We start from the raw sequence: 27,860 nt of genomic DNA, 5'->3' as shown, positions 1-27,860 counted from the left end.
GATAGCCTGATACATCCAGCTGTTTTTTTGTTGTTGTTATTGTCATCAATGATAGCTCTTTGTCATCCATTATTGTAAAAACAATCACTTTGTTGCATACAATCATAAAAGCATATGAGTGGGGCAGGGTGAAGGTAACCCATTTTTCAACACTTCACAGCATCACACGATACTATTATAATCTAGCAGTCGCTTACACGCATAAACTTAAACACCCTTATCACTCCAGACATATATGGTGTGTTTGCAAAACTATGGTAACCAGGAGGACACTTGTTCGGTTCACTTAGTTTTTTCCTGGCCATGAGATACTGATTTTTGGGAACACCATAGCATGTTGAGCCCACGACATATTAATGTGAGTTGACTGAACATTAGCTGAGAAAGTTTTTTCTTTAAGAAAAATTAACATGTTCTGGCCTATATATCCATGTATATAACCAAATTAATTGATATTGAACTTGAATAATGAAATTTGGGCCAATACCACAATGTTACCAAGTCTGTGGATTTCCTGTGGAATTGGGTTACTTTTAAACTGTTGCTGTTTGTTGATTTTTGTTTTAAGGCGCTCTTGTGGCCACAAGAAATCCTCAACATAGGATCTTGTGGCCACAACATATCACATTCCCACAAGATAATATCTCATGGCTACAACAAAAGTGGCTACTACAAAAGTGAACTGAACATGTTCCCTCACAGTCACCGTACTAAAACATTTATGCCAAAGTTTGATTACTTTAAACAATATTTTTGATTACTATTAACAATATTTTAACTTGCTATCTGGGAATTCAACAGTAGCCATATTCTCAGAAGCAGCAATATTCAATTAATAACTTTGATAGCATTATATTTAAAACTGGTAAATCTTTTTTCTTTTTTTTTTACAAAGCAAGCTAATGGCAATGCCCTTGTTGAAGGCAAGTACTAGGTAGTGTGTATTCACCCTTTTTTTCATGCTGTAGATTTGTAGCAGCCAAGTGCATTTCATGATTGACAGTGAACATGGAAACAGACGGCAACACAATACCCACGCATTCACTCAATCATGAATGACAACATGGCATACGGACAATCGTTCAAGCAAGCCACTGATTACAATTGTTGAAAAGAATAATGTTTACAACCTACTTTAGCTTGTGAAGTGTGTCTGCAGTCTTAGAGAAAGCATATGACGCATATTTGCACCACAGATAGTCTCACAATACTTTACAAATACGCCATGAATATGGCAGTCTCCAAAGAGATGTGCAGTTGTTTACTATGCTTATACTACATATCGCCCTCCCTCAGGCCCTCTGGGACTTCGCTTTGCACTTGCATTGGTATTAGAGGAAGTGGGGCCGGTAAACTCCTTGGAAGCAGATTTGCTCTTTCCCCTGGAAGAAGTTGCCATAGGGGGCAACTTTAGGATTCCTCCAGGCTCAACAATAGTGTTGATCACTAAGGAATAGCAAAGAAGACAAAACACAAATGGATATAGAGAAAACAATAGAATGTGTAACAAGGTCAAAGTTAAATATCTAAGGCTAATAAACTCACCCTCAAGTTGTCTCTGGACTCTTCGCAGTTCTTGGAGAATAGATGAGATTTCCTGCTTGCAAAGCAAGGAAAATAGATTACAAAATCTCTGAAATGAAAGTCTGGTCTTGGAAATTGCCTTTAATCAGGACAGAACTTACCTTATTAGATGTCTTAAGGATGGGAACCTCATTTTCAGCGTTGATTTTTGCTTCTATTTCCTCCCAGACTTCAGTCTTGTTATGAAAAAGAACTCTAAAAGAAACAATATTCGTAGGACAGTACAGACAAAACACGTGGGGCCGTATTCACAAAACATCTTAAGGCTAAAACTAGCTCTTAACTTGCCGATTTAGGAGAAAATCCTAAAATTAAGACTGACACACCCATTATTTTTAAGAGTCCTACATTTTTGCTCTAAAAGTATTTCACAAACCATTTTAGCACTAAATCTATCTCCTAAATCTGTGAAACGTTAGTAGTAGACAAGAGAACTCCCACTAAGTCACTAAGACCAAATCACAAACAGTCCTAATCCACCCAAAGACACTTTACACCATTGAGGCAATAGCGATAGAGCCTTGGGTGCTAAACCTTTTCTTCATAAATGCAATACATTTTGATTTATAGATTTGAATCTACGATGAGATGCCAAAAATAAATCTTTAACAAATAAATAAATATGAAAACCACTGCCACAGGTAATTGGACAATGAGTTCACATTTACAGATGATTGAATAGAGAAAATGTATTTGGTGTACTGTCCAAGGGGATTGAGGGCTCTGAGCTTGGAATTTAGCCCAAACCCAAAGTTCTCCCCGTATCCCCAGCCGAGAGTGAGGAGTGGGGTGGTGGAGGGATGCAGAAAATAGACGAGAGCTGACTCGCCTACAGTTACTTCGACAGTGTATATATTCCTCCTCTCAAGCTGATTAGAATCGTTTGAATGTGTTTCTCCCAAACTTTGTTTATAAAACATAATTTGTCACTTCAATTCTGCATTCTCTTGAGATGCAGACATCCAAGAGGTGGTCCACAATTAACTATATATACTAGTTTAATTAGTGACACTTAGCCTACATTCTAAAACCTTTATTTGAATATGGCAACATTTTTATTAAAAAATATTTGTTTGAATAGGGCAACATTTGTATTTTAAAACCTTTATTTTAATATGGAAAGTGACACCTCATTCTACAATATGTCTATGATTAAATCGCTGACTCCTCCCCCATCAGCCAATCACTGTGTGTATACTCCATAGCAACAAGGTCAACCCCACCCTTTCTCTAAGCTTAAGAGTTCTCTCTATTACTTAGACGTTCTTAGCTAAGAGTTTTCTCTTAAAACCTGCTTTTCTCACAAAGCTGTTGAGACAAACTTTTACTATTTAGGAGAACTTTTAGTGGTACGATAAAATGTTTTGTGAATACAGCCTCTGGACACTTTGTTCTAAAGAACATCAAAATGCGTTGTGCTTTTAAGGTCTAGCATTGAAGCTATCTACTGTATATGCTAGTGTACTCCTACAAAATCAATCTTTAGCAGATACACAATGTTGTGGTGAAAATGGGCCAAAAATTGATGACATCCTGGACTACACATATTTTCACATATTCTCTTCAATGAGAATCTCCAGCTAGCAAGTGGTTTATAGTTATGATGTACCTACAGCCTACTGACTTTTATATAGGAAATATTTTACTTCATACTTCATTTTCTCAGCTAGTTGCTCCGTGTTCTCTCTGATCGCCTGGGAGAGCTGGGAGACTGGGTTCAACATGAGATTGTCCAGAATTACCTGTGATTAAATTAAAAGTCAAAGGTTAAAATTATGTAATTGTAATTTATCTATGCCGTATCTGAGAGACACTGCCATTGGCTATGCAGGTTGTAACACCCTGAGCAAATGACTAATGGATCAGTTTATTTGTGTAATGAGCAAAGGATTTGACCAAATTTGACCTCTTCACGGTTCCAGGGACGCCGTCTGGAACTGTCATGGTCGTTCATATTTGAATCCTGGTCTATTGGACTAGTTGAGCCTGGAGGAACCTTTTGATAGTTCAGACTTGCCTCGGGTATATGCTGTACCAGCTGTAGATTAATCAGGGATGGGAAAGCACCAGTAAGAACACGTGGACATGAATTGCAGGTTAAATTTGATGTTAACAGACAAACATCTCTGACCTCAGATTACAATGGAAGCTTCAGAGATAAAACTCTGAGAAGATATTGGTATCATCATGCTAATTCAGTTGTGAATAGCAAAGGGTTCTATGTTCACAGTCGCCATAGCAAATTTAATTCTAATTCCTCCATGACATAGCAGGACAATCTCCTCAATATGAACATAAGCTGTTTTGTGAACATACAGCCTTAGGAGTGAGTTTGGAAGTGAGGTTCCATGCATTAGGGAATTCCCTCATGCAAATAAATCAGTAAGGCAGCAGTTTCAACAATGGGTTCCAAAGCTGGACATCAGACAGCTGTTAGTACATTGATACTGGTTCACAGAGAAAATATTTTAATTTTGGTCAACACTTGGTGATAATGAGTGATGAACTCAGCACCTGAGGTAACAGGAACCTCTGTAATGATGCAAATGGTCTCTGCACAAAAGAGAAAATATACAACAAAACGCAAAATTGCAAAATTACAAAAAAAACTTTTACCTTAGTCTTAATCCTTTTTTGGACACAATATAATTATCATGAGGTGTACTTCACCAGGACTCACCAACCAAACATGCTTGGTTACCTTTGACTTCAGCATTTATCTACAATTTTTTCTCCTTGTTTTGCTAATGAGGAGAATGCAAACATTTGCAGCATGTTCTGCTTCATACTGAAAAGGTCAATGATGGGATGTCATTTAACCAAGCAAACAAACTAAGGTTTGGCCTACCTCCTCTCTGGTCGAGATAGTAGATGCAGGGGTATTTGGGATGGAGCTTGGGGAAGTGGTAGCTCCTATGCCTGAGGATGCCTGGGAGTCACCATCCCCTGCTACATCATGGATTTCACGTGCAAGAATGGCAAGATCTTTGGCCAGGTCTTGACTCAGCCTAAAGGAAACAAGTATAAATTGAAAATAAAAAAAAATAAAAAAAATCATGAATCATTAATATGCATGCACACAGTACCTAATACATTAACATAAAACACCAAAAAAAATAAAAATAAAAATAAAAAATTCCAAATAACCTGGCAATCTCTGCACTATGAGTAGACCAATTCTGGAAGTGTTCATTTTGAGTTTCGTCCTCTTCTGTTTCCAAAGAGCCACATTTTAGCCTCATCTGAACAGTCTTCTGTGGTGTCTGTGTCTGAGTTGAAGCTGAGGCATGGGAGCGTTTTTGCTTAGAGTTGGAATTGGTCTCAAACTCCTCCTCTGAGGTAGAGGAATAGTCTGAATCCTTTTGTCTACGGTGGGAACCTCAAGTTTTAAATAAAAAAACCAGGGAAATGATCATTTCTAATTCAAGTATCATGTTTGTGATTTGAAACATCAAAGTGACAACATTGTCAGTGATAATGAAAAATTTATGCCACTCCAGTGGTCTTGTCTAGAACTGTAGTTAAGAGATCTAAGGCCCGGTTTCACAGACAGGGCTTAGCCTAAGCCAGGATTAGGCCTTAGTTCAATTAGGATATTTAAGTAGCTTTTATAAAGGTACACTAGAAAAAAAATACTGGTGTGCATCTTGAGACAAAACAATAGCACTGACATATTTTAGATATGTCAGTACAAGTTGCTTTCAGTTAAAACAGCTCAAACATGCATTTTATTCTAGGACTAGCCTTGTCTGTGAAACTGGAGGCAATAGTATAAAATTGACAGATAAATTGTAAGATACTCACCAGCTGTGCTACTGTTTTTAACTTGGTTAGAGCGGGTACGAATGGAGGAATATTTCCCCACTGATGCAGTCCCTTTGCTGGTAGCCTGCCTCACCTCACTTGAAGCCCCTTTCCTCACAGTATTACTCGCCTCTGTAGGTCGGTTGGAAATGCCATGCTTGCTTGAGGTGGACTCATTGTCACTTGGAACAGTGAATGATCTAGTGCGTTTCCGAGGCATGGCAAGAATGTCCAGCCTTGAGAGTTTCTTGCCTTCAGCAGGAGTCTTACTGTGATCGGAGCTTTGAGATGCATGGTCCGTCTCTGCACCCTCATTGTCTGAGGCCTCACCTAGTCGAGCTCGGCGGAGCATGGAGGCACGGGTTGGTCTTGGGGCTGAAAGGCTATTGGATCGGGTCAGTACCTGATGGCTTCCTTTGGTCACCTTATTGGGTTCCTCCTTCTGCAGGGATACAGTGAGTTTTTTGCGGTTGTTGGCCCGTGAACTTGACTCATGGTCAGAAGCAGCAGCTTCAGGCCACAGCTGTTGACCATGCTGATTATCTGAAAGGTCTAAAGAACCACGGTTACCAGCACTGCGACGAAGTTGGAGCCGACGACTCATTTCAGTTTTACTGGTATTATCTGCCGAGGCATGATTTCTGCGTTTTTCTGATAGCCGTTCACGGGCTGTAGGTTGCCGTGCTTTGTCTTGTGCAGGTAAACCGGAAGATAATTTCTCTTTACGCGGGTCACTTGCAGATGTGCGCTTCTTAAGTGCACTGACAGGAGCATTTTTACTGCTGACCATGCTTACAGTACTGGCGGTATCAACATCTGAATCACCAGACAGGGAGTCATCTTGTGCAGGAGAGCTTCCTGTTTTTAAACGTTGACTAGATCCAGGTACCTTCTCTTCTGATGATGCCAAAGATTTCTCTGCTTCCTTAGGAAAGGGAAATGTATCTTGGACAGTTTCCTCTGTATCCAAGCTTCTCAAAGCAGGATGACTAGAGATATGTGGTAATTTCTTGACTTGAATGTTGTCACTTGGCCCATCTTTGGTAAAACTCTCCTGCCGAACAAATGAGGTTGAGGTCTCTTTGGTGGGCACTACATCCCTGGTATGTGCCTGAAGGTTCGGGGCTGACGAGTTGGGCTTCACTGGACGCCTAGACTCATGGCCACTCAAATGTCGTATCAAGACAGTGGTTGGAGGCATCTTAGGAGAGTAGTCTCTCTCTGGCTGTGAAAGAATTGGACTTTTGGATGCATCTGACTTGCATGAACCATCTTCAGAACCAATATAAAATGAGGTGGGTTTGGGAGTGGGTGGTGGCATCTCTCTTAACCCTCTAGAATGGTTTACATTTTCAGAAGGTGAGGGTGTTGAAGTTCCTCTCTCTCCTTGGCTCCTTCTACTCCTATCAAGGACAGAGCTGTCATCTGAACGGCTGGTGTCACTCAAACTGTCTGGGTCCACGTCATCTTGGACACGAAGCCTCTGAGTGCAGTCCTGCTGCTGTGGTGCTCTAGAACCTTTCTCTGGTGGTTCATGGTCCAAGTTTGTTTCATGCCGGATCAAGATACTAGGGGTTGTGTTCTCAAGTTTTTCTCCTGGTGGAACCTGAGGAAGTAGCCTTCTGGTCCTGGAACCTTGACTGCCCTCTGATTCTGAGATATCTGAGCTTTGACTAATCATTAATGTCACTCTATCATCTTCAAAATCAAAAGAGTGAAAATTGTTATTTTGCTGGCCTATTCATAATGATATTAAAATTTTTATTGAAATGCCAATTTGTTCAAACACCACTTGTGATTTTCAATGAAAATACCTCTGTCTGCAGGCCCACTATGGGGTGGAATTCCCATAGATCCTTGTGTAGCCCCAGGATCACTATAAGTGTCTGCTAGGCTGGCCCAGCGTGAGACCCATTTAGGCCCTCCTACACCTGGATGTGCCTAAATCACAAAGGGCAACAACTGACAATCATAATTGCATTAATTGTTCACTATTTACTGACACGGTTAGGGCAACATATCTGTAATGAAGGACAGCACTGATGTCAGAGCAGTACATTACAATACCTGCAGTGAGATGACTTGGTCTCCACCATGGCCCTGTGATGATGTCGACATTACATCAGCTGCCATACTGTGGCTATGACTAAAGAATAGTTGCTCATCTTTACCATCATCAATCACAGGCCTATAAACTCCAACAGTCTGACCACTGTATTCTGGTGCATCTAAAACACCAAACACCTGTGAAATGTGAACAAATATGATTTACCATGTTTCTAAAAAACTACTGTCTTCCATTGTTCTGACCACATTGGTCAAACAGGTAGTGCATCCCAAATTCACACCAGCAGTTGAAACAGAAATTTACATTTCAGACAACTCAAACATTGTAATCAGTACATTGCTTTGAAAGTGCCACAGAGCCACAGTTTTCTACTCTTACCATTTAACTTACCAATCACATACTTATAGTATCTGTAGGGACACTATAAGATACTATACTATTAATCACACTATAATCAAATGTGATTGGAGAATTTAACACCAATTGTAATACAGTATGTATACTATATCTATAGTGTCTATAGTAACTCCCAAAAAAAGAGAAAAACTTTGTCACCTGGTCAATCATACTTCTAGCTTCCTCCACTTCCTTATCTTGTGACTCTGTCTCAATTGTGTAGGTACCAGCGTCACTCAGACTGTCCTCCTCCTCAGTTCGGGTCACCCTTGAGCCCTTAGTTTCAACACCACTAACTAATAGTGGTGAAAACTGGGGCACAGATGACCCAGCTGAGCAGATTGGGGAGGCACTAGAAACTGGACACCTTCCAGGGGCTTGAGAAGGGACAGAGACAGGTGAGGATACTGGGAGAAGAGACTGGGATAATGCAGGTAGCTGAGAAGGAGAAGACGGGTACGACACAGAAGAGGGTCCAGAGGGTTCTGCTGGGGAGGGTAAAAGAGTGAGTGATGGAGACATCATCACAGGTGGGGCAGACATGGGAGGTGGGGAAGTCTTTCCTGTATCCTTCAAGAACTCTGCAGTAAATTCCTGAGCAAGATTGGACTTCTTGCCCACACTCCCAAAAGGCTTAATGGAGATTGCTGGTGAAGAGCGAGACGAGGTCCCTAATAAAGATGTGCTGGTCCCATTGTCTTCTGTCTTCTCTCTCTTCAGTGAGCTTGACCGCTGTGAACCTCCATGGCTTGAACCTTTCAATGGAACAGTGATTTGCTGTGTTGGAGGAACATGCCCATGCACAGAGGCTGGCCTTTCCCCATGAGCCAGACCTTTGCGTCTCTCTAGTTTGGCCTTCAATGCAGAGTAGGAATCAGCATGTGCAGAGTTGTGGGTAAAGGACTGTGACCGCTTCTTTCTGGGATTATCATCAAAGAACTCAATAATAAAGGCCTGCTGGGTGTGAGGCTCAGTGTGAATTGGCTTAACCTCTGTCTGGGGAGGAGAGGAGGCTTCTTGTACATGATGAGCCTCACTTTCATCAAGATCACTTTGATGGTGTTTGTGTGGTGAGACTGACTGAGGATGATGAGTTTTTGGTATTGACTGCTGGGACAGAAATGATTCTGATGGTTCGGATGTCTTTAATTGAGCTGACTGGTGTGACTGTACTGATGATTGTGATTGCATGGAATGATGGGACTTGCTGCGTTTTCCTTTCATTACAGGGTCTTCTGAATCACTCTGGGTTCCATCTTCATGATGGTGTCCTATTAAGATTACAAATTTAGTGTATATTATGGCTGCCAATCTAATGCATAAATGCAGTGCAACTAATTATAAAGAAAATAATGTGATAAAAATTACTGCAATTAATCATTCCTCGTAGCCTATATGTCAATTCTATAATAATTCTATAATCATTTTTTGCTAAAATCAAGACAATTGAAGCTTGAAGCAGAATCTTCATGTTTTTGCAAAGACTACAGCCAGTTTACCTCACCTAGACCTATTCAGAGCAGGCAGAACAGCCACAGAATGAGTAACGAGGTATTCACATAGGACACGTATATATATTTTAGAATATTATGCATAGAACATTTGGTATCAGTGGGTGTTTTAAGGTAGTGTAAGATGTCTCTTACCTTTGAGTGTCCGAATATGCATTGCTAAGTCACTCTTAGTGCTGTACACATCCTCACAGGGTGGCCGCCTGCACATCATTCTAACATCACTCTGCACAAGCCAATCAGCCACCTTGCTCTCAGCTGACAGAACCTCTGTGGGTGTGGCTGTCAAAGAATTACTTGGCTGCTGCTTGCTACGCTGACGAGAGGAGAACTTGGTCACATGATCCTTGATTTTAATCTTTCCTGGCATGCAGTCATCAAACTCGATAGTAAAAGAAGCATGACTTTGGACAACTGGAGGTGTAGAAATCAGAGGAACGTTGGTGTCTTTGGTTGGGATGTCAATCAAATCCGTCTCTGGGGACTTGGGATGCATATGGAACTCCTTTGTTGGAATTTCAAAATAGCTGGGCTCTCGATGGTACAGATAGGTTGACTTGGCCTGGCTGTCACGAATCTCTTGAACAGAGACGTTAAATTCATCCTCAGCTGTCGGGGCTTCCTTTGTGATCTCTGTCGACAGACACCCACACCATACTGTAAACATGGTAATAAGACAAATGTCCATATCAAAAACACATGAAAGTGGCCGTAAGGGAGGACAAGTGCTTACCTGAATGATTGTCACTTGACCTTCGTACTTCATTGTGTCCTCCCTTGTTCCCAGAGTCCTCCTCACCCCACCATGATGGCTGGCCATATAATGGTGTTGGTCGGGGTACAGGGGACTCTGAAGTGGAACACATGTAAACCCAGAAAGAGAAAGAGAGGGTATGAGAGATAAAGAGAGATGATGAGTTACTTACCATACTAATCATAATTTATTCAACAAGAAATTCTTTAACACTTCATCACTGTCACCACTGCTGGAGTAGCTCTTACAGTTTACTATAAAACAAAATATATAGATTATCATCCTTATTCCAAACATCTAGCATACTGGAACAATCTGTATTATATTTTGACTTTAGAAAATGTGTTAGCCATATGACCAATCAGTATATAACCTAAAACAAGTTTTCTTGTGGAAATCTGATATACTGTCCTGTAGATGTCGTGTATACTGTATACTTTTATACTAAAGTGTCTATATAGGTGCTGGTCATATAATTAGAATATCATCAAAAAGTTGATTTATTTCACTAATTCCATTCAAAAAGTTAAACTTTTATATTATATTCATTCATTACACACAGACTGATATATTTCAAATGTTTATTTCTTTTAATTTTGATGATTATAACTGACAACTGAGGAAAATCCCAAATTCAGTATCTCAGAAAATTATAATATTACTTAAGACCAATACAAAGAAAGGATTTTTAGAAATCTTGGCCAACTGAAAAGTATGAACATGAAAAGTATGCATGTACAGCACTCAATACTTAGTTGGGGCTCCTTTTGCCCGAATTACTGCAGCAATGCGGCGTGGCATGGAGTCGATCAGTCTGTGGCACTGCTCAGGTGTTATGAGAGCCCAGGTTGCTCTGATAGTGGCCTTCAGCTCCTCTGCATTGTTGGGTCTGGCATATCACATCTTCCTCTTCACAATACCCCATAGATTTTCTATGGGGTTAAGGTCAGGCGAGTTTGCTGGCCAATTAAGAACAGGGATACCATGGTCCTTAAACCAGGTACTGGTAGCTTTGGCACTGTGTGCAGGTGCCAAGTCCTGTTGGAAAATGAAATCTGCATCTCTATAAAGTTGGTCAGCAGCAGGAAGCATGAAGGGCTCTAAAACTTCCTGGTATACGGCTGCGTTGACCTTGGACCTCAGAAAACGCAGTGGACCAACACCAGCAGATGACATGGCACCCCAAACCATCACTGACTGTGGAAACTTCACACTGGAACTCAAGCAATGTGGATTATGTGCCTCTCCTCTCTTCCTCCAGACTCTGGGACCCTGATTTCCAAAGGAAATGCAAAATTCACTTTCATCAGAGAACATAACTTTGGACCACCCAGCAGCAGTCCTTTTTGTCTTTAGCACAGGAGAGACGCTTCTGACGCTGTCTGTTGTTTAAGAGTGGCTTGACACAAGGAATGTGACAGCTGAAACCCATGTCTTGCATACGTCTGTGCGTAGTGGTTCTTGAAGCACTGACTCCAGCTGCAGTCCACTCTTTGTGAATCTCCCCCACATTTATGAAAGGGTTTTGTTTCACAATCCTCTCCAGGGTGCGGTTATCCCTATTGCTTGTACACTTTTTTTCTACCACATCTTTTCCTTCCCTTCGCCTCTCTATATTAAAGTGCTTGGACACAGAGCTCTGTGCACAGCCAGCCTCTTTTGCAATGACCTTTTGTGTCTTGCCCTTCTTGTGCAAGATGCCAATGGTCATCTTTTGGACAACTGTCAAGTTAGCAGTCTTCCCCATGATAGTGTAGCCTACAGAACTAGACTGAGAGACCATTTAAAGGCCTTTGCAGGTGTTTTGCGTTGATTATATTAAGTCTGATTAGAGTGTGGCACCAGGTGTCTTCAATATTGAACCTTTTCACAATATTATAATTTTCTGAGATACTGAATTTGGGATTTTCTTTAGTTGTCTGGTTATAATCATCAAAATTAAAAGAAATAAACATTTAAACATGAAATTAGTGAAATAAATCAACTTTCTGATGATATTCTAATTATATGACCAGCACCTGTATTACACACAATGCATGTTAACAATTACAATAGAACAAAAAACAATAACCATGTGTAAGCTTATCTAGAAATTAAATACATCATCTGAAATGTTGCCCATTAGTATTACTCTTAGCATAATCTATGCCCTGTAATGTAACAAATATTATTAGTTATTTTTACAGTTTCTATTATTATTACTATTATTTCAATATTTTATCTAAAAACTCAAAAAAAACCTCAAAAAAAAAAAATCATGTTGATCTCCCAATTTTAGTTTCTGTAAAATTAAATCTGATAATATTATTTGTAATAAAAGATATAAAAGATAATAGATATGACATATATAGGAAGATATCTTTAAGGATTATCTAGTATCTGTCACCTGACCAAAAGCTCAACTAGGAGGGGTTTACAAACAAACCAGGCCACTGTACTGCAGTGTTACAGATAAACAGAGATTAACAAATACTGTAGATAAGAGACAGAATCTTATTGTTAGATATCCTCTGTACTCCACGTTACAAAGCATTTTGTTTTATTCTTTTTATCACTCTCTCAATTTATTTTTCTCCTGATTTTTGGTCATTCTTTATCACTCTCACCTGTGAGACTCTTGCGTTCAGAACGCTCCAATTTGGACCTTTCTTCCTGCAGGTTCTGTTGCTTGCCCTCTGTAGATTTTATGCCCATCTGCAGCTGACTGGTGTACTTCTCATGCTGACACAGAAGGGGGCAGCGCACCAAAATATTAAATGGATAAAACATACATAATTAGTTTTTATATAGATCAGGGGTGCCCAACCCTGTTCCTGCAGATCTACCTTCCTGCAGAGTTCAGCCAGAGATTATATATTATAAGGAGATTCTCATCTCATATGAATCACCGTTGATATTGAACACGATATTGCGTGGCTTATCAGTGAATTACGGCTCTGTCTATTAAAATGCCGCTTCATTTGAAAGCAGGTGATGGCGATTTAGCGGCAATCAGGGAACCGGCTTTACTGATGAAATGCGCGTGACAAAAGCATTCGATATATTGCCCAGCCCTAGTTGGAACTAAACTTTGCAGGTGGGTAGATCTCCAGGAACAGGGTTGAGCACCCTTGCTATAGACAGAAAATAAAATAGACACATACACAAACAGATAGAACCATACCTTGAGGGCCTCTTCAGGGACTTTATGTTGACTCTTTTCAAGAATATACACATGTGAATGTGCTCTTAATGTTAAGTCAGTACATTACAACTTAGATGTATATAAATCTTAAAGATGAATACTTAAGCAGACAGGAGCCAACAAGGCTGTGACTCATTCAAATCATGGTAAAAATCTCATCAAAATTTTGTACAACAAACTGTCTCAACCAAATTTAACGTTTCATGTTTTGGCATACTTATGAAAACTAAACATGAAAAAGGATATCATATCCAAAACGAACAATGTCCGACAGCTTGAGGGTTATGTATGTTTGGTCTGGAATTCTCAAGTCATTCACAAAGGTCTGAAACAGGAGAAGAATATCAAGTGATGAATATGTGAATGAGATATTGAAATTCCACAGTAAATGAAGGCAGATTGTAATGGAAAATGCTTTTGCCTCAGAAAATATATATAACTGTGCTTTAACTTCAATCCGACAGGAATGAGGAACATCAAAAATAAAATAGTCAAGATTTAAAGGGGACATATTATGCAAAATTCACTTTTATAAGGTGTTTGAACACAGACATGTGTCCACAGCGTGTGTAAACAACCAGCCTATAATGGTAAAAATCCACCCTTTTTTTATAATCCCCATTTATCATTTTCAATCTCTCAGAATGCTCTGTTTTATATTTCCCCCTACTCCTATGTAAGAGTAGGGAAACCCCACCCATGACTGGTGATCTGCCCTTTTAGCATAGACCAGGGATTCCCAAAGTGTGGTATGTGCACCCCCAGGGGTACGCGAGCTGCCACCAGGGGGTGCGCGAGAGGTAAAATTTAATGGCGGTCTGTTTTTTTTTTAAGTGGGATTTTTCCATACTATAAAAAAACATGAACAGTAAACATTTCCTTTGTAATCGCTTTTATTTTAAATAAAAAACTATAATTTATTAGTTTTTGATACAGTGGTTCTCAACCTGCGGCCCGTCACGAATGTAAATGCGGCCCGCAATATGCCGACCACAATTAAAAAAATTTAATTATAGCATTACAATTTATTTTTGTTTTTAAATTTAAACTGAAGTGAATTAAATAAATATAAATGAGCTATAATGCTTTATTTATATATGACCTGATGTCACCTGTTGGAGTTTGGGTTCCTTGTCGCTGTTGCCTTTGGCTTGCTTAGTTGGGGACACTTGACTTGACATTTGATATTCAACAGTATTCTTGACATTTATTCAACAGTGCTTTGATCTGCCTGCATTGACACTTGAAGAGCTGCTGTGCAGCAAAAATGATGTACCAGTTATCAATGTAAAGCTGCTTTGAAACAATCTGCATTGTAAAAAGCGCTATATAAATAAAGGTGACTTGACTTGACTATTTGTCATATAAAATCATTTTGGTGAGCATTTTTTATTTTCAGACATCAGGCAATGGCGAAATCACTCAGTTAACGAAACGAACACTTACAAGTGCACGCTTTGGAAGAATTCAAACAGTTGCCATTATTTTTGTAAATTTAAGCCTCAAAATGGTCAAATTTGTTATTAGAGGAGAAAAACTAAATGTGGAACATACAAAGAAGGAACACATGCAAACAAGAAGAGTCGCAGCATCAGCAGTAAAGGTAAGAAGAATCAGTTTGCTGTTAATAAGCGAGATGGGCAGCCTTCCTGTTTGCTCTGTAGTAAAGTACTAACTTTACAAGCAAAACCTACAATTTCAAAAGACTGAACTGTGAATTCGATGTGTTTGTTTGGGGTGGGTTTGTACAGGATGTACCAAGTCTCATAGACTCCTGGCATCCGAGCCACTGAGGAAACCGTGGTTGAATTTAATTTTTGAAGGAAAAGTGCTGGAGAATATTGGTAAAATTTTATATATTTGCGCATGACTGCTTCACCAACGAGGGTCAGTACAATGCTGGATTTGCAAAAAAGTCGTTTCTGAAGGATGGGTCAATAGTCAAGTCATCCTCATTTATATAGTGCTTTTTACAATACAGATGGTTTCAAAGCAGCTTCACAGTGATAATAGGAAAATCAATGGACAGAGATTGTCCATCAATACCAATGCTTTGTGCTCTAACTTCATATCCAAGTATGGCACTTGTGGGATTACAAATTTAAGAATCTGTATAAGATCTGCTGATCCTACGTCCTGACATAACATCACATTAAATACTAAGGTGAAGTACACTGTATTTAGCATTTTTAAGGTAAAGATGACATCAGATGAATGATTCTTTTAGCAAAGTTTCCAGCAAGAGGTTTATGCCAGTTCCTGTTCTCTTTATTGTATATCTAATGAGTCAGATTACTGAGATTCTCACCTTTTGTCATTAATGGCTCTTGGAGCCCCTGTCCTTTTTCTTTGAATAGTTATGCTGATTGGATTAGGACTTGCGACACTCTAGAGTCTGTTGTGGGTTCCTATACCTGAATACTTAATTTGCATGCTTTGTTTAAGGTCGTCTCCCAGGTGCTTTGTCTCAATCCCTAAGCAATGCCCCTCAAAATGTATATAAACTTCAATGTACACTGCCTTACTTAGACTTGGATGACTACAGCAACGCACAGCACATTTCTCAATAAAGAGTAACTTCTGCCTGAAAGATATCCCAACGTCTCCTGGTCTCTACTTCAACGAGGAAAAAGGTTCCTACACACTTCATATTTTGTGAATGTTTGCAAATTTCCTTTCTGAATGAGCTTTCTAGAATGCTGTATGGTTAATGTGGCTCTCTGTGTTCACAGAGACTAAGATATGTCGTTAGTTTTATCACTCACCGCCTGCGTAATTCATAAACGCACATTTATTATGCACTGTATTGTGCCCTAACCTATACAACAACTTATAGATTAACATGACGGTACATGCTAGTCAATGAGTTGAATCAACGTAACTCCACAACAATTACATAAATGTATTCACTAACCATTCAGAAACATCCAGGTGCATTCTAAAAGTTGCAACCTCTTCCTGAGTCTCTCCATCTGTGTCCGACTCCGGTTCAAACATGCAAGGCTACAGTAAACAACTGGTTATTTCTGACATTTTGGCTGGATGACATTCACCTGTTTTGTTGACGGAGTATACAAAGCTTGGGTAAAGGATTCCGCCATCTTTTTGAAGGGGTGCGGGGAGCCGCAGCTCATTTGCATTTAAAGGGGGACACACAAAAACAGCGTGTTTTTGCTCACCCCCCAGATAATTTATTACAGCTTGCCAAATTTGCCCATATTTGGGTGTATTTTGAGCTGAAACTTCACAGACATATTCCGGAGACACAAGAGATTTATATTACATCTTGTGAAAAGATTTATATTACATCATATGTCCCCTTTAACAATATTCATAGTACAGAAACTACTTTTGTGTTACACAGAAGAAATACATAGAGATTTAGAACGATATGGGAGTGTGAGAGAATGATAGATTTATTTATTTTTTGATATGTGAACTATCCCTCTAAAGAAAGTTTCCAATCCTAAATATAATAATACCTTTGTCATTGGGACTGGGTCTAATTCAAGGGTAAATTGATCCTCTCTGTACTGCACTAATCTCTGTACTGTCTTTGCACTCATGTTTTTATGACAGTATTCTTACCCCATTTAAACTTCCAAGATCCTTGACGAGGTGCTCATCTGTGGCAGGGTTATAGTTGATAACTGCATGCTGTTTATCCACACTACGAGACTAAAGGGCAAAAAGGCATCTAAATTAGGCATGTTGATAATTCTTTAAAATATTTTCAACAAATCCGTTTACCGCTTTGCTCACTCCCTTACAAAAAAGAAGTATACATCAAGTTCATTTTATCAATTATACTTTTTCAAGTATATTTTTAAGTATACTTTATGTAGTAAGTATACTAGTATAAATGTACTAGTAGTAAATTTGTAAGTTTACTATTTTAATACTGCTTGGGACTAAATTGTCCCAACTGAAGTATACGTTTAAGTGTACTATAAGTGTAACAGTAGTAAACTTTAAGTACACAACTAGCGCACAGCTACGTTTCTCATTTGTACTGCATCTGTACTACAAGTAAACTTATAAGTATACTAGTAGTTTACTATTTTAATACAAGTTTAGTATATGAAAGTACACTTTGAAATATACTCTCAGTAAACTACTTGTTTAGTTCAAGTATACTTGTAAGTTTTCTTTAAGTGAACATAACATCACACTTATAGTTTATTTTTTATGTATTATTTTTGCACTTTAAGTACTACTATGTTCCTATTTAGGTATTATTTTTTATACTTGAAATACCTTTAACTGTACTTTAACTCTTTCCATTTTAAAAATATTTTTTTCTAGATTCATGAATCCTTTTTATCAACACTTAAATGTGGGTAAGTTTCATAAAAAAATTTAAAAAAAAGTTAAAAAAGTAAACATTTTAAATAAAAAGCTGAGAAAATAATTTGTACTTAAGAAGTATACACTTGAATAAACTTCATTTTCGTAAAGGGTGATTATATGATCAAGTGAACTCATGAAATAAAGAAACGCATGTTGCAGGTTAGTTTACTGGTAGACGGCAAAATCCTCAGGGTTACATGAACGGCTCAGTTAGTAGATTACAAGTGATGATTGGTATGTGCACAAAAGTTGTTGAAATCCGCAATTGCTGAAAGTGCTTGCAATCTTTAAAACTCCAGTCCTGGAGGACCAGTGTCCTGCTTTGGTTAGGGTTAGAGCTTTGCTTTCTGAAAGACAGTAAAACTTGCCATCCAGGAGTTGAAGAGCCTGACAGCAATGACATACTTTTTTACACTTTACTGTCAGGACCACTATTGACAAATATGATTGATGATTGCATAGAGTTTGTATTGGCTGTATGGTTCTGTTCTGAGCAAGAACTCGCTGCGCATTCCATGCAGCCTGGTGTGGATAAGAGCAGGGAGAGCAGCAATAACTCCCCTTAGGGTAACAGAACAGAACCAAAATAAATGTGCAGATATCATTAACGTCAATAATTTAACATGTACACATTTTTCAAGAATTAGTTTGATTCAAGGGGAATCAGAAGGCCAAATCCTGACTGATGAGAGGAGCTGGGGATGGAGGAGGGTAATTAGCACCTGAGAAATGCGATAGCTACTGATAATACTGAAGTGCTTATATATTGATGCTGTGATAGGCGTCATATTTCTATAGGTAGACGTGAGTCACCTGGAAGTCAGCTGATCCGAGCTTGACTGACGTGACCTGCCAGAACTGAAACTATACGCTTAATGTTTGGAGACAGTGACTCACATGCAAGTTCCCAAATGTGAATGACAGGAAAGTTGTTATTAACTGTAACATTGAAAGATCTGTTATTAAACAAACTGCTTATGATTATGCTTTTATTTTGCTTTTAATTACTCGTAACACTACAACAAGGTTCAATAGTTAACATTAGTTAACTACATTAGTCAACATAATGAACTGCACTTATACAGCATTTATTAATCTTTGTTAATGTTAATTTCAACATTTACTAATACATTATTAAAATCTTGTTAACATTAGTTAACGCACTATGAAGTAACATGAACAAACAATGAACAACTGTATTTTCATTAACTAACGTTAATGAAGATGCAATAACAAATGTAGTAAATGCAATAACAAATGTATTGCTCATGGTCAGTTCTTGTTAGTTAATACATTAACTAATGTTTAACTAATGAACTTATTGTAAAGTGTTACCTAATTAGTTATGAAGCTAGTTTCAGGTAGGACCATCATGGATTTCCTGCTGGTTTATGCTGAATTTTTCAGTAGGGATGTGATTGGTTCTCATGTCTCCATGTTTAGGTTATTTAGTTTAAAGGGTTAGTTCTCCCAAAAAATGAAAATTCTGTCATTAAGTATGCACCCTCATGTTGTCCCAAACCCGCAGTTCTTCGGAACACAAATTAAGATGTTTTTGAGGAAATCCAAAGGTTTCACATACCACACATAGGCAGCAATGTCATTGCATGTTTTGAGGTCCAGAAAGGTATTAAAGACATCGTTAAAATAGTCCATGTGACTACAGTGGTTCAATCTTGAATGTTATGAAGCGACGAGAATACTTTTTGTGTGCAAAAATAACGACTTTATTCACCAATTTCTTCTCTCCCCTTGTCATTCTCCTATACTGTTTATGTAGTGAACCAAGTGCAACGCTCAGAACGGCAACTCATTATTGGCTAGCTCCTGCGTCAGCATCACACGTATGCGTCATGCTGCTCATGTGTACAGAGTCGGCCAATACAGAGTTTTTTGTGCGCAAAAACAAAACAAAAATAATGACTTTATTCAACAGTTTCTTCTTTCCCCTGTCAGTCTCCTACGCTGTTGACATAGTGAACGCAGTGCAGTGCTTCCGTGTTTACATCCGAATGCCGGCTCAGTGTTCACTATGTAAACAGCACAGGTGAATGACAAGGGGAGAGAAATAGTTGAAGTCATTATTTTTGTATTTTTATTTTTGTGTATTCTCGTCGCTTCATAACATTAAGGTTTAATTACTGTAGTCACATAGACTATTTTAGCCATGTCTTTAAAACCTTTCTGGACCTCAAAAGATGCAATTACGTTGCTGCCTATGTGTGGTTCAAAAACCCTCGGATTTCATCAAAAATATCTTGTGTTCCAAAGATGAACAAAGGTCTTATAGGTTTTGAACTACATGAGAGGGAGTACTTAATGACAGAAATTTCATTTTTGGGTGAACTAACCCTTTAAGAGCAACAGCCAGAGGTTTTCAGTGTATGACAATTTAAATTTTGGTCTGCTCCTCACACAAACCTATTATATGGCTTCAGAAGACATTACAGTACAGTATAGTACAGTACAGTACCGTACAAAATAGCCGCAGCCTGAGTCTCAAGCTCAAATATGTTGTGGCTGTTATAGCGTCTTGTTTCCGCCAAGGAATAATAAAAAATACACAAAAAAAAATACAAAAGGTCTGCCTTTTTTCTCACGCAATTGCAATCTACAGTTTACAAAACTAAACAGGTCAAGCATTTACTAAGGCATGTTACAAAAGAAATTTGTGCAAATTTGATCTTTTTTGCATTCTTGATATGATAGTTGAGCAGCACATTATACTCCAGACTTTGTGGGATCCCATTAAACAGATCAAAACTGATAAATTGACTCATTTGGATGCAACAGTGGACATTAACCTGGCTATTCAAAGCAGTCTGAGCAGTATTCAGAATACTTTTTTGTTGTAGTATTTTTATTAGATGAATATAATTTAACCACCTAAGACTAATCTTTACACCAGAGGCTCACACAATAAAATCTTTCATGCAAAGTCCTTTATTATGAAATACATAAATACATTGTTCAAAAATGGACTTGTGTTATCCACTTCAGGAAATTGTTTCAAAGTGAGCACTGGGTTTCGGCTCACACCATTGGACCATTACTGACACAAGTTCATAAATCTGTTCTCCCAACAACAACATAACACAACACAAAATACTCCAGCTGTAGTGCTAGCTTTGTAGACCATTTAATCTGTTTCTTACAAAAGATATTACAGGTAGATATAAATAATTGCAGATAGTATAGATTTTCATGTTCAAAATTCAGCATATTATTTTGAAGAAATATATGTTGTTATTAAGCACATTCTTCATATGATTTTAAAAGTATGAAAACTTGAACATGCTGGTGTTCAGCCATTAACACTACGCTTTCACTATAACAATAGCTGCTATTATGCCAACAGTCCCTGAAGCTTTCACAAATATGGTGGTTAAGACACACTTTTTATACTTCAAGGGAAGGAAGGGCACATGAAAAACGTACCTGCAGCATGAGCTCGCAGTCCTCCCGGCCAACAAAGATCATTTCCCGTGGCAGACGGTGACGAGTACCAGAGCTGCTGACCAGGAACCATGATGTCACACTCATCTTTGTTGCTCAGAGAAACCCCTTTGCATCCTGTAAAAGATTGTGTTTCTTGAGAAGAAATATAGGTTTTATTTAATATTTTAATACTAGAACGAGAAAACAGTCAAGTAAACCCATATGTCTTGTCAAATCACATGAGCTGATGATGTCATATTATATAAGTACTTCAATAAACATTGACAGGTTAAAGAACAGGACAGTTTCATTCGTTTTCACTGACCAGATTCAGTGTTAATATCCATAAGGACACATCTCACATTTTTCAGTGGTTGAGAACTGGACTAGAAAAAAATATAGACCTATAAATATATATATATATATATATATATATATATATATATATATATATATATATATATATAGAGAGAGAGAGAGAGAGAGAGAGAGAGAGAGAGAGAGAGAGAGAGTGAGAGAGAGAGAGAGCGAGAGAGAGAGAGAAAAAACTGTACCACAGTTCATTATATCACAAATGTTGAATTCAGTGCAGCAAAATTATTAGCCAGAACCAGTGATGTATAGGTTACACCCTTGAAGTCTATTCCACCTGAGAGCCTTAGACATAACAGGTTAATTCAGCTAAAGTATTACAATAAATTCAGCCTCTAAGCTGATAATTATGATAACCATTATGTCTCCATCTTCCAGTAAATGACAACAACAGAATTGTGGTAAATGTAAGACAGAGTTTCCGAATTTTAGACAGCACTAGTTAGTGAGCTGGTAGACAGCAATGTGCTGCATGTTAAGCCTTCAAGAATTCACCTTAACTAAGACTGTAATTATATAACCATTATTTAATCCTCACAATTGTACAAGACTTCATGAACCCTAACGTATAGATAATGCGTTCTTGTTTTAGAGTTCGGCTTGTATAGGTTCTTCTCAAAATGTATGCTTAACAATTTGCATATTTGTTGAAAGTGTTAAGACGTTATTAGATAGACAGCTGTCTAGACATGTTACGTCGGAATAATATTTTTCAGATATTTATTGAAAATGAAGCCTAGCTGTTTCATAATAATAAGGGATGATTTAGATTTCTAAAAAGCAGATAAAAAGTTTATTAAAGATTTTTTTTCTAAGATTTTTAAAAATGTGCCAAGTCCTAGGTTTGATATTTCAGGAGGCCTGCACATATAATTCATCTTTCATCTGTTCGCCTCAAAGAGACGACAAAAGCGCAGAAAATATTCGTGTAATACACAATCAGCCTGCTTATTTTCATTCTATTAGTGGACAATAGGATTCAGCATGCAAGTATAATTTTGTGTAGGCTATTTTATTACACACTTGCATTAAATCGGGCCTACGTCTGCTCCATACGATCATAATAAGTGACTCTGAGCAGCAATGGTTAGGTGATGGAGAATCAGCTGCCGTCGCACCATCACAAGAGAGGCACCTTCTGCTGCCTTATTAATTTCTATCCTTCTCAATAACATCAGACATGAATGTTATAACAAACTACACACACTATAGGCTAGTGTACATGCCAAATCCACGAATTCACAGACATTTAGCCATATTGATTATGGTAGCAGAATTAAGATATCTCCGATCTGAATTTATTCGCGTAATTTAACCGCGTGTTGAACTGTCAATACATATGTACAAGAATCGTTATCACGTAGCAAAACATGAACCTTTCTGCAATGTGAAACGGATAAATCTAGTACGCATCTGCCCTTTTATCTACAGCCTCTGATGATGCTGAATATCCGCCAACCTTACCTACTATACTCCAGATGCGCTGATCTCAGATAAACAAATGAAATGTCTTCTTCTTGCTTTCCTTAACACGATAGACGCTTCCCCGGCTACACCGTTATTCAGTGAAATCCAGTTTAAAGGTCGTGGATTCTCATCAGTGTTGTGGCTCCACGTAGACTACACCCTCTAGATCATGCTGTCATGGCATCTGCGTCCAGTGCCGCCACCGGTGCATGTGTACAGCAGAGCACTGCAACACCACTGAACTAGACCGCATCCGAGTCGGGGTTCAATATGAGGACACGGATTTTTCATTGGATACAGAAAATATATATTTTTATGCTGAATATATAGTCACATTTGCTATGAATGAGCAATTTAGCAATATTCATATTATGCATCCGAGTTACTTTCGAAAATTTAACACTTTCAAATAATTTTTATAATCATTGCTTCATTGTCACGGGTTGATGCAGGCAAAGGACAGATTTAAAGGCATAGTTCACCCAAAAATTAAAATTCTTTTATCATTTACTCATGTTCCAAACACAGAAGACCCCATTGACTTCCATTTTTTTTTTTTTTTCTTTCCATACTAAAGAAGTCAGTGGGGCCATCAACTGTTTGGTAACCCATATTGTTCAAAATATATTCTTAACAGATAATGGATCTGGATGTTTAAGGAATAACAGATTGGTGTATGGCTCTGTATGTTTTTGAATTGCTCTCGTGGCACTTTGATGTCTGTGCAGCTGCTTCAAATTGATCACATATCAGGACCAAATGAGAAATTAAATTGGAAACAGGTGATCATAATCAGTAACTATGGAAACCAAATCAGTTACTATGGAGATAAATGACATGGGGACTAGACTCAGGGGGTGCGTCTCAATCAGCTCCCTAGTTCAACAGGGCTGTCTCAATTGCAAAATCCTTCACTCTCTAAAAAAATCCCACAATGCACAGTGAAAACCAGGGAGCATCTCACTGTTCCTTTACCGGTAGTTCTTAAGAGTAAAACATAAATCATGCAAGACAACCCACCACACATAATGACATGGGATAGATGTTTTTATTTTGTAAAACAAACAAACAAACAAACCACTATTTAATTATATTTCTGGATAAACATACATTGCTAAACAAGTAATAAACATAATGTAGCTAACATTTATGGCTAAAATGTTTCAGGGATATGTAACAATCAAAGTAGGCCTATTTATCATAATGTACGTTTAAATAACAAACAAGTAATTTCAGAAAGATGTTGTTCATAAATACCAGTAGTGACTCTGTACTGTAGATGTTGCTATGTTGCCAGAAATAGAGCTATCATTTCCCCAATATGTTTTGAGTCAGTGTCCTGAGCAAATTCGTGTACGTGATATACTGATTCACGACCTGGGCAGCTGATTGGGAAAAAAACCCAGGGAATGAACTAAATTCAAAGAACACAGACAAGAAGTGAAAATTTATAATACTAAGAGACAGTTTGTTACTACTGCATGTTAATATACAATAAAATAAGAAATGTCAAATGTCATACTGCTTTGTTTCATACTGTATAGCCCATGTTCTTATATGTATTACAATGCTCAATAAGAGATGTTTGCTAAAAATTGAAATAGTTAAACATGGCACAATACTTTGATTCATATATATGTTCATAAATGTGTTAGAATTGATGCTTACTTACATGAACTGATCTCAAAGCAATCCCATGACAAATACTGTATATTCTCAATTTCCTAAGCATAATAATTTTTCCCCTTAAGGTGTGAAATTCATCAACAAACACAAGGAGATAGTCTTTAATCCAAAAAATGTTTATATATATATATATATATATATATATATATATATATATTTTTTTTTTTTTTTCCACAAACATGGTCTAGTTTTTTTTTTGTCTTTCAGTCAGCCCTTTGCTAGAAAGAAGACAATAACTCTAACTAAAGCTTGTGTTTTTTTAGAGAAACATTCACAATTTTAGAATGAAGAGTATCAATATTTAATTTTAGTGAAGTAGAAAAACATAAAATATATAAAAACAAAGTAGAAAAAAAAAGAAAAATATAGAGATACACATTACACCAGCAACCAACAATCAATATTTTTTGGGGATTCATTATTAAAATATGGACCAAAACCATTCTAAGAAATGTCTGGTCTGTGCAAATTTTGTCCAATGTTTATCTAAAATGCTGAAACCTGCTTATTCATTGTTATGTGAATTTTTAAATATGCTACATTTGCAAAGACTTGCAAAAAATGAATTTGCAGCTTATTCATTGGGGGGACAAATCATATAATTCTTAAATTAACTGCAGTGCTATTTTCAAAATGAAGGGTCTGGAAAGTTTAGTTAAAAATTCCTTGAAATGCAATTCTTACATGAATTCATATACAACATAATAAATATTGGGTACCAAGAAACATAAAACAAATAATTAAGCAGATAGATTGTTTGACAGTTTTAGTTCGTTTATGCAGAGTAAATATTTCCTGCTACAATAAACTCACATGAAGACAAACATCAGTATTGTTTCTTGACAATTGGGAGTCATGAATGTATGAATACATTTCATAGACAGATCTTATAAATTATAAACTGCACTGACATACAAAAGAATTTCCTTTATAACCACTATAGCTGAAAGCTTCAGTTCATGGCTGTAACGTTCAAGCAAATAATGCTTCCTCAATGGTGCAAAAACAAAGATTTTCTGAATGGAGCTGTTCTGTTTGAGAAAATTCTCAGTGGTTAACAGTATCTTGGCAAATGCATTGGATCTTTTGAAAGATCATTCTAATAAAAGGGAATCAAAACAAACTTTTTTGAAACGTATATGCTCCAACACGAGTCTCCATCTGTAATTAAAGGGATAGTTCACCTAAAAATGAAAATTCTGTCATTAATTACTCACCCTCATGTTCCAAACTCGCAAGACTTTCGTTCATCGTCGCAATGCAAATGGAGATCTTTTTGATGAAAACTGAGAGCTTTCTGTCCCTCCATAAACAGCTTACGTACACAAGAAAACATGCTTGAGCTTCCGTTTACCACAACTGATGTGTGAGTTGAATGTTTATGTGAATATAAGCCTAAATTCAATCTTTTCATCCTATTAAGTGATCAAATCTCTTTAGAAAATGTGGACTACTCAATTCATAAGAATTAGTTTTACGATCTCTTTATGAACTTTTCGAAGAGTCAAAGTGGTAGTTGCATAGCTCGGGGGACAGAATCTTTCAGATTTCATCAAAATGGATCTTCATTTGTGTTCCGAAGATGAACAAAAGTCTTACAGGTTTGGAACGACATGATGGTGAGTAATTAATGACATTTAATTATTAATGAAAATTAATTAATTTTTGGGTGAACTATCCCTTTAATTACTTCTTTGGTATTCAGGTAATATTGTGTCCTCATAGGACACAAACCATGATACACTACATTCATATGTAAGGACCACATTTTTAAGTACAATTAAAAAGGAAAGATGAGAAGAAATTAAGTAATACGGGTTTGGTACAACATGGTGAGTAAAGGTGAGTAAAGATTAACAATTTTCATTTTTAGGTGAAATATCCACTATCCTTTCAATTTAAGAAACAATGTGCATTTGTGAGAAGCTAGCTAAATGTTTAATAGAGAATTAGACTGAATAATAACCACTGGTGAAATCTTCACAGTGTGAATTCCAGTATGGGAAGGGTGTTACTACTTAAGAAGTGGAGTGCAGCAATGGCTGTGGATAAGGTATTAGCAGTGCCACAGGGGAGTGTTTTGTGCAGAAACTGTGTGCATGTGTGTTATTAGTGAGGAATAGTTTGCCCCAAAATGAAAATTCTGTAATTTATTCAACCTCATGTTGCTCCAAATGAATCTGTATGGCTTTCTTTTTTCAAGCATGTTTAAGAATACAAAGGTGGAATGTTCAAAAATGCTCTGGCAACTGTTCCATATAATGGAAGTGAATGGAGACTGGGACGGTCACACCGTGGTTACACAAGCATCAAAATGTGACATTGTCAAAAGAAAATTTAATCCATTCAAAATAGTGATGCTGTCTACACTGGATGTGGCGTAGCCAAAAGAAAACTGATGCCCCATTCTATTTCTGGCATAGTTAGACATTGTTAGACTGCAACAATGCAACATTGCATACCAAAACTAGACCAAAATTAGCTGTGAGCAAACTGACATGCATATATATGTGTGTTTGTGCGTGTGATGCCATAAAGTAGGGATGGGCATTTTTCCAAAATATTGTATTCGAATATTTGGGCTCGTAAAAACGAATATTCGAATATTCGTTTATTTAAATTAGGTTAAACGAGAAAGACGTTATTGTTTTATATTCATCAATATTTTGTAACCATTTCTGAACAAGCTTACGATTAGGCAATATACACAACAAGCTTACATTATGTCTTAAGGTTTTTCTTTTAGTTCAAAGCATTAAACAATATGTGTAAACAGAAAATACTAAGAACAAAAGCATTTAATCTCAAGCAGTACGAGCGGGGAAAATACTAATAAAGCAGACAGCGCCAGTTATTCTACAAAACGTACATAATACACTCGAGTCAGTATATGGTTATCGTTTCACATGTTCATGTTGAGAAAAACAATAATATCCACATGCTCGGGTGAGAAAACGAGCCGTGCTGACAGACGTTGCAGAAACACGATAATAATAATACATAACTGTGTGCTAACCTAAGTTTCTAACAGTAGCACTTTGTTTTCTGTTCGTAAATATATCTCTCTCGACGAAATTTAAAGGAAGCATACGTCTCAAAATCATTTTGCTATCAGAGAAATTATCATCTTGGCTTACTTGGGGATAACTTACAACTGCGCTTACCTGTCGTGAATGTAAGTAATGGACGGCTGTCTTTCCTCACTCGACGGGTGTTTAGATTTCATGTGCTTTCTCATTGTGGTGT

At 37.5% G+C, this 27,860-nt stretch overlaps 1 protein-coding gene across 1 annotated transcript; it reads right to left on the bottom strand.

Annotated features, from left to right (window-relative positions):
• Positions 1 to 1,025: 1,025 nt before the first annotated feature.
• cep170bb (centrosomal protein 170Bb) lies at positions 1,026 to 23,122 on the bottom strand. Its single transcript, XM_067383408.1, has 20 exons — positions 22,926 to 23,122; positions 21,090 to 21,242; positions 16,890 to 16,979; positions 13,548 to 13,626; positions 13,281 to 13,339; positions 12,724 to 12,838; positions 10,097 to 10,213; positions 9,499 to 9,996; positions 8,012 to 9,123; positions 7,456 to 7,632; positions 7,203 to 7,329; positions 5,389 to 7,086; positions 4,732 to 4,963; positions 4,433 to 4,592; positions 4,099 to 4,137; positions 3,491 to 3,622; positions 3,238 to 3,326; positions 1,686 to 1,779; positions 1,546 to 1,597; positions 1,026 to 1,446 (listed from the first exon to the last, which is right to left on the bottom strand). Exons 2-20 carry the CDS (start codon positions 21,192 to 21,194, stop codon positions 1,271 to 1,273), a joined length of 5,151 nt encoding a protein of 1,716 aa, XP_067239509.1. The 5' UTR covers positions 21,195 to 21,242; positions 22,926 to 23,122; the 3' UTR covers positions 1,026 to 1,270.
• Positions 23,123 to 27,860: the final 4,738 nt, after the last annotated feature.

This window comes from Chanodichthys erythropterus, chromosome 4 (genome assembly GCF_024489055.1).
Source record: "Chanodichthys erythropterus isolate Z2021 chromosome 4, ASM2448905v1, whole genome shotgun sequence".
Taxonomy (NCBI): domain Eukaryota; kingdom Metazoa; phylum Chordata; class Actinopteri; order Cypriniformes; family Xenocyprididae; genus Chanodichthys; species Chanodichthys erythropterus.
This window is presented reverse-complemented; position numbering and strand designations above follow the sequence as displayed.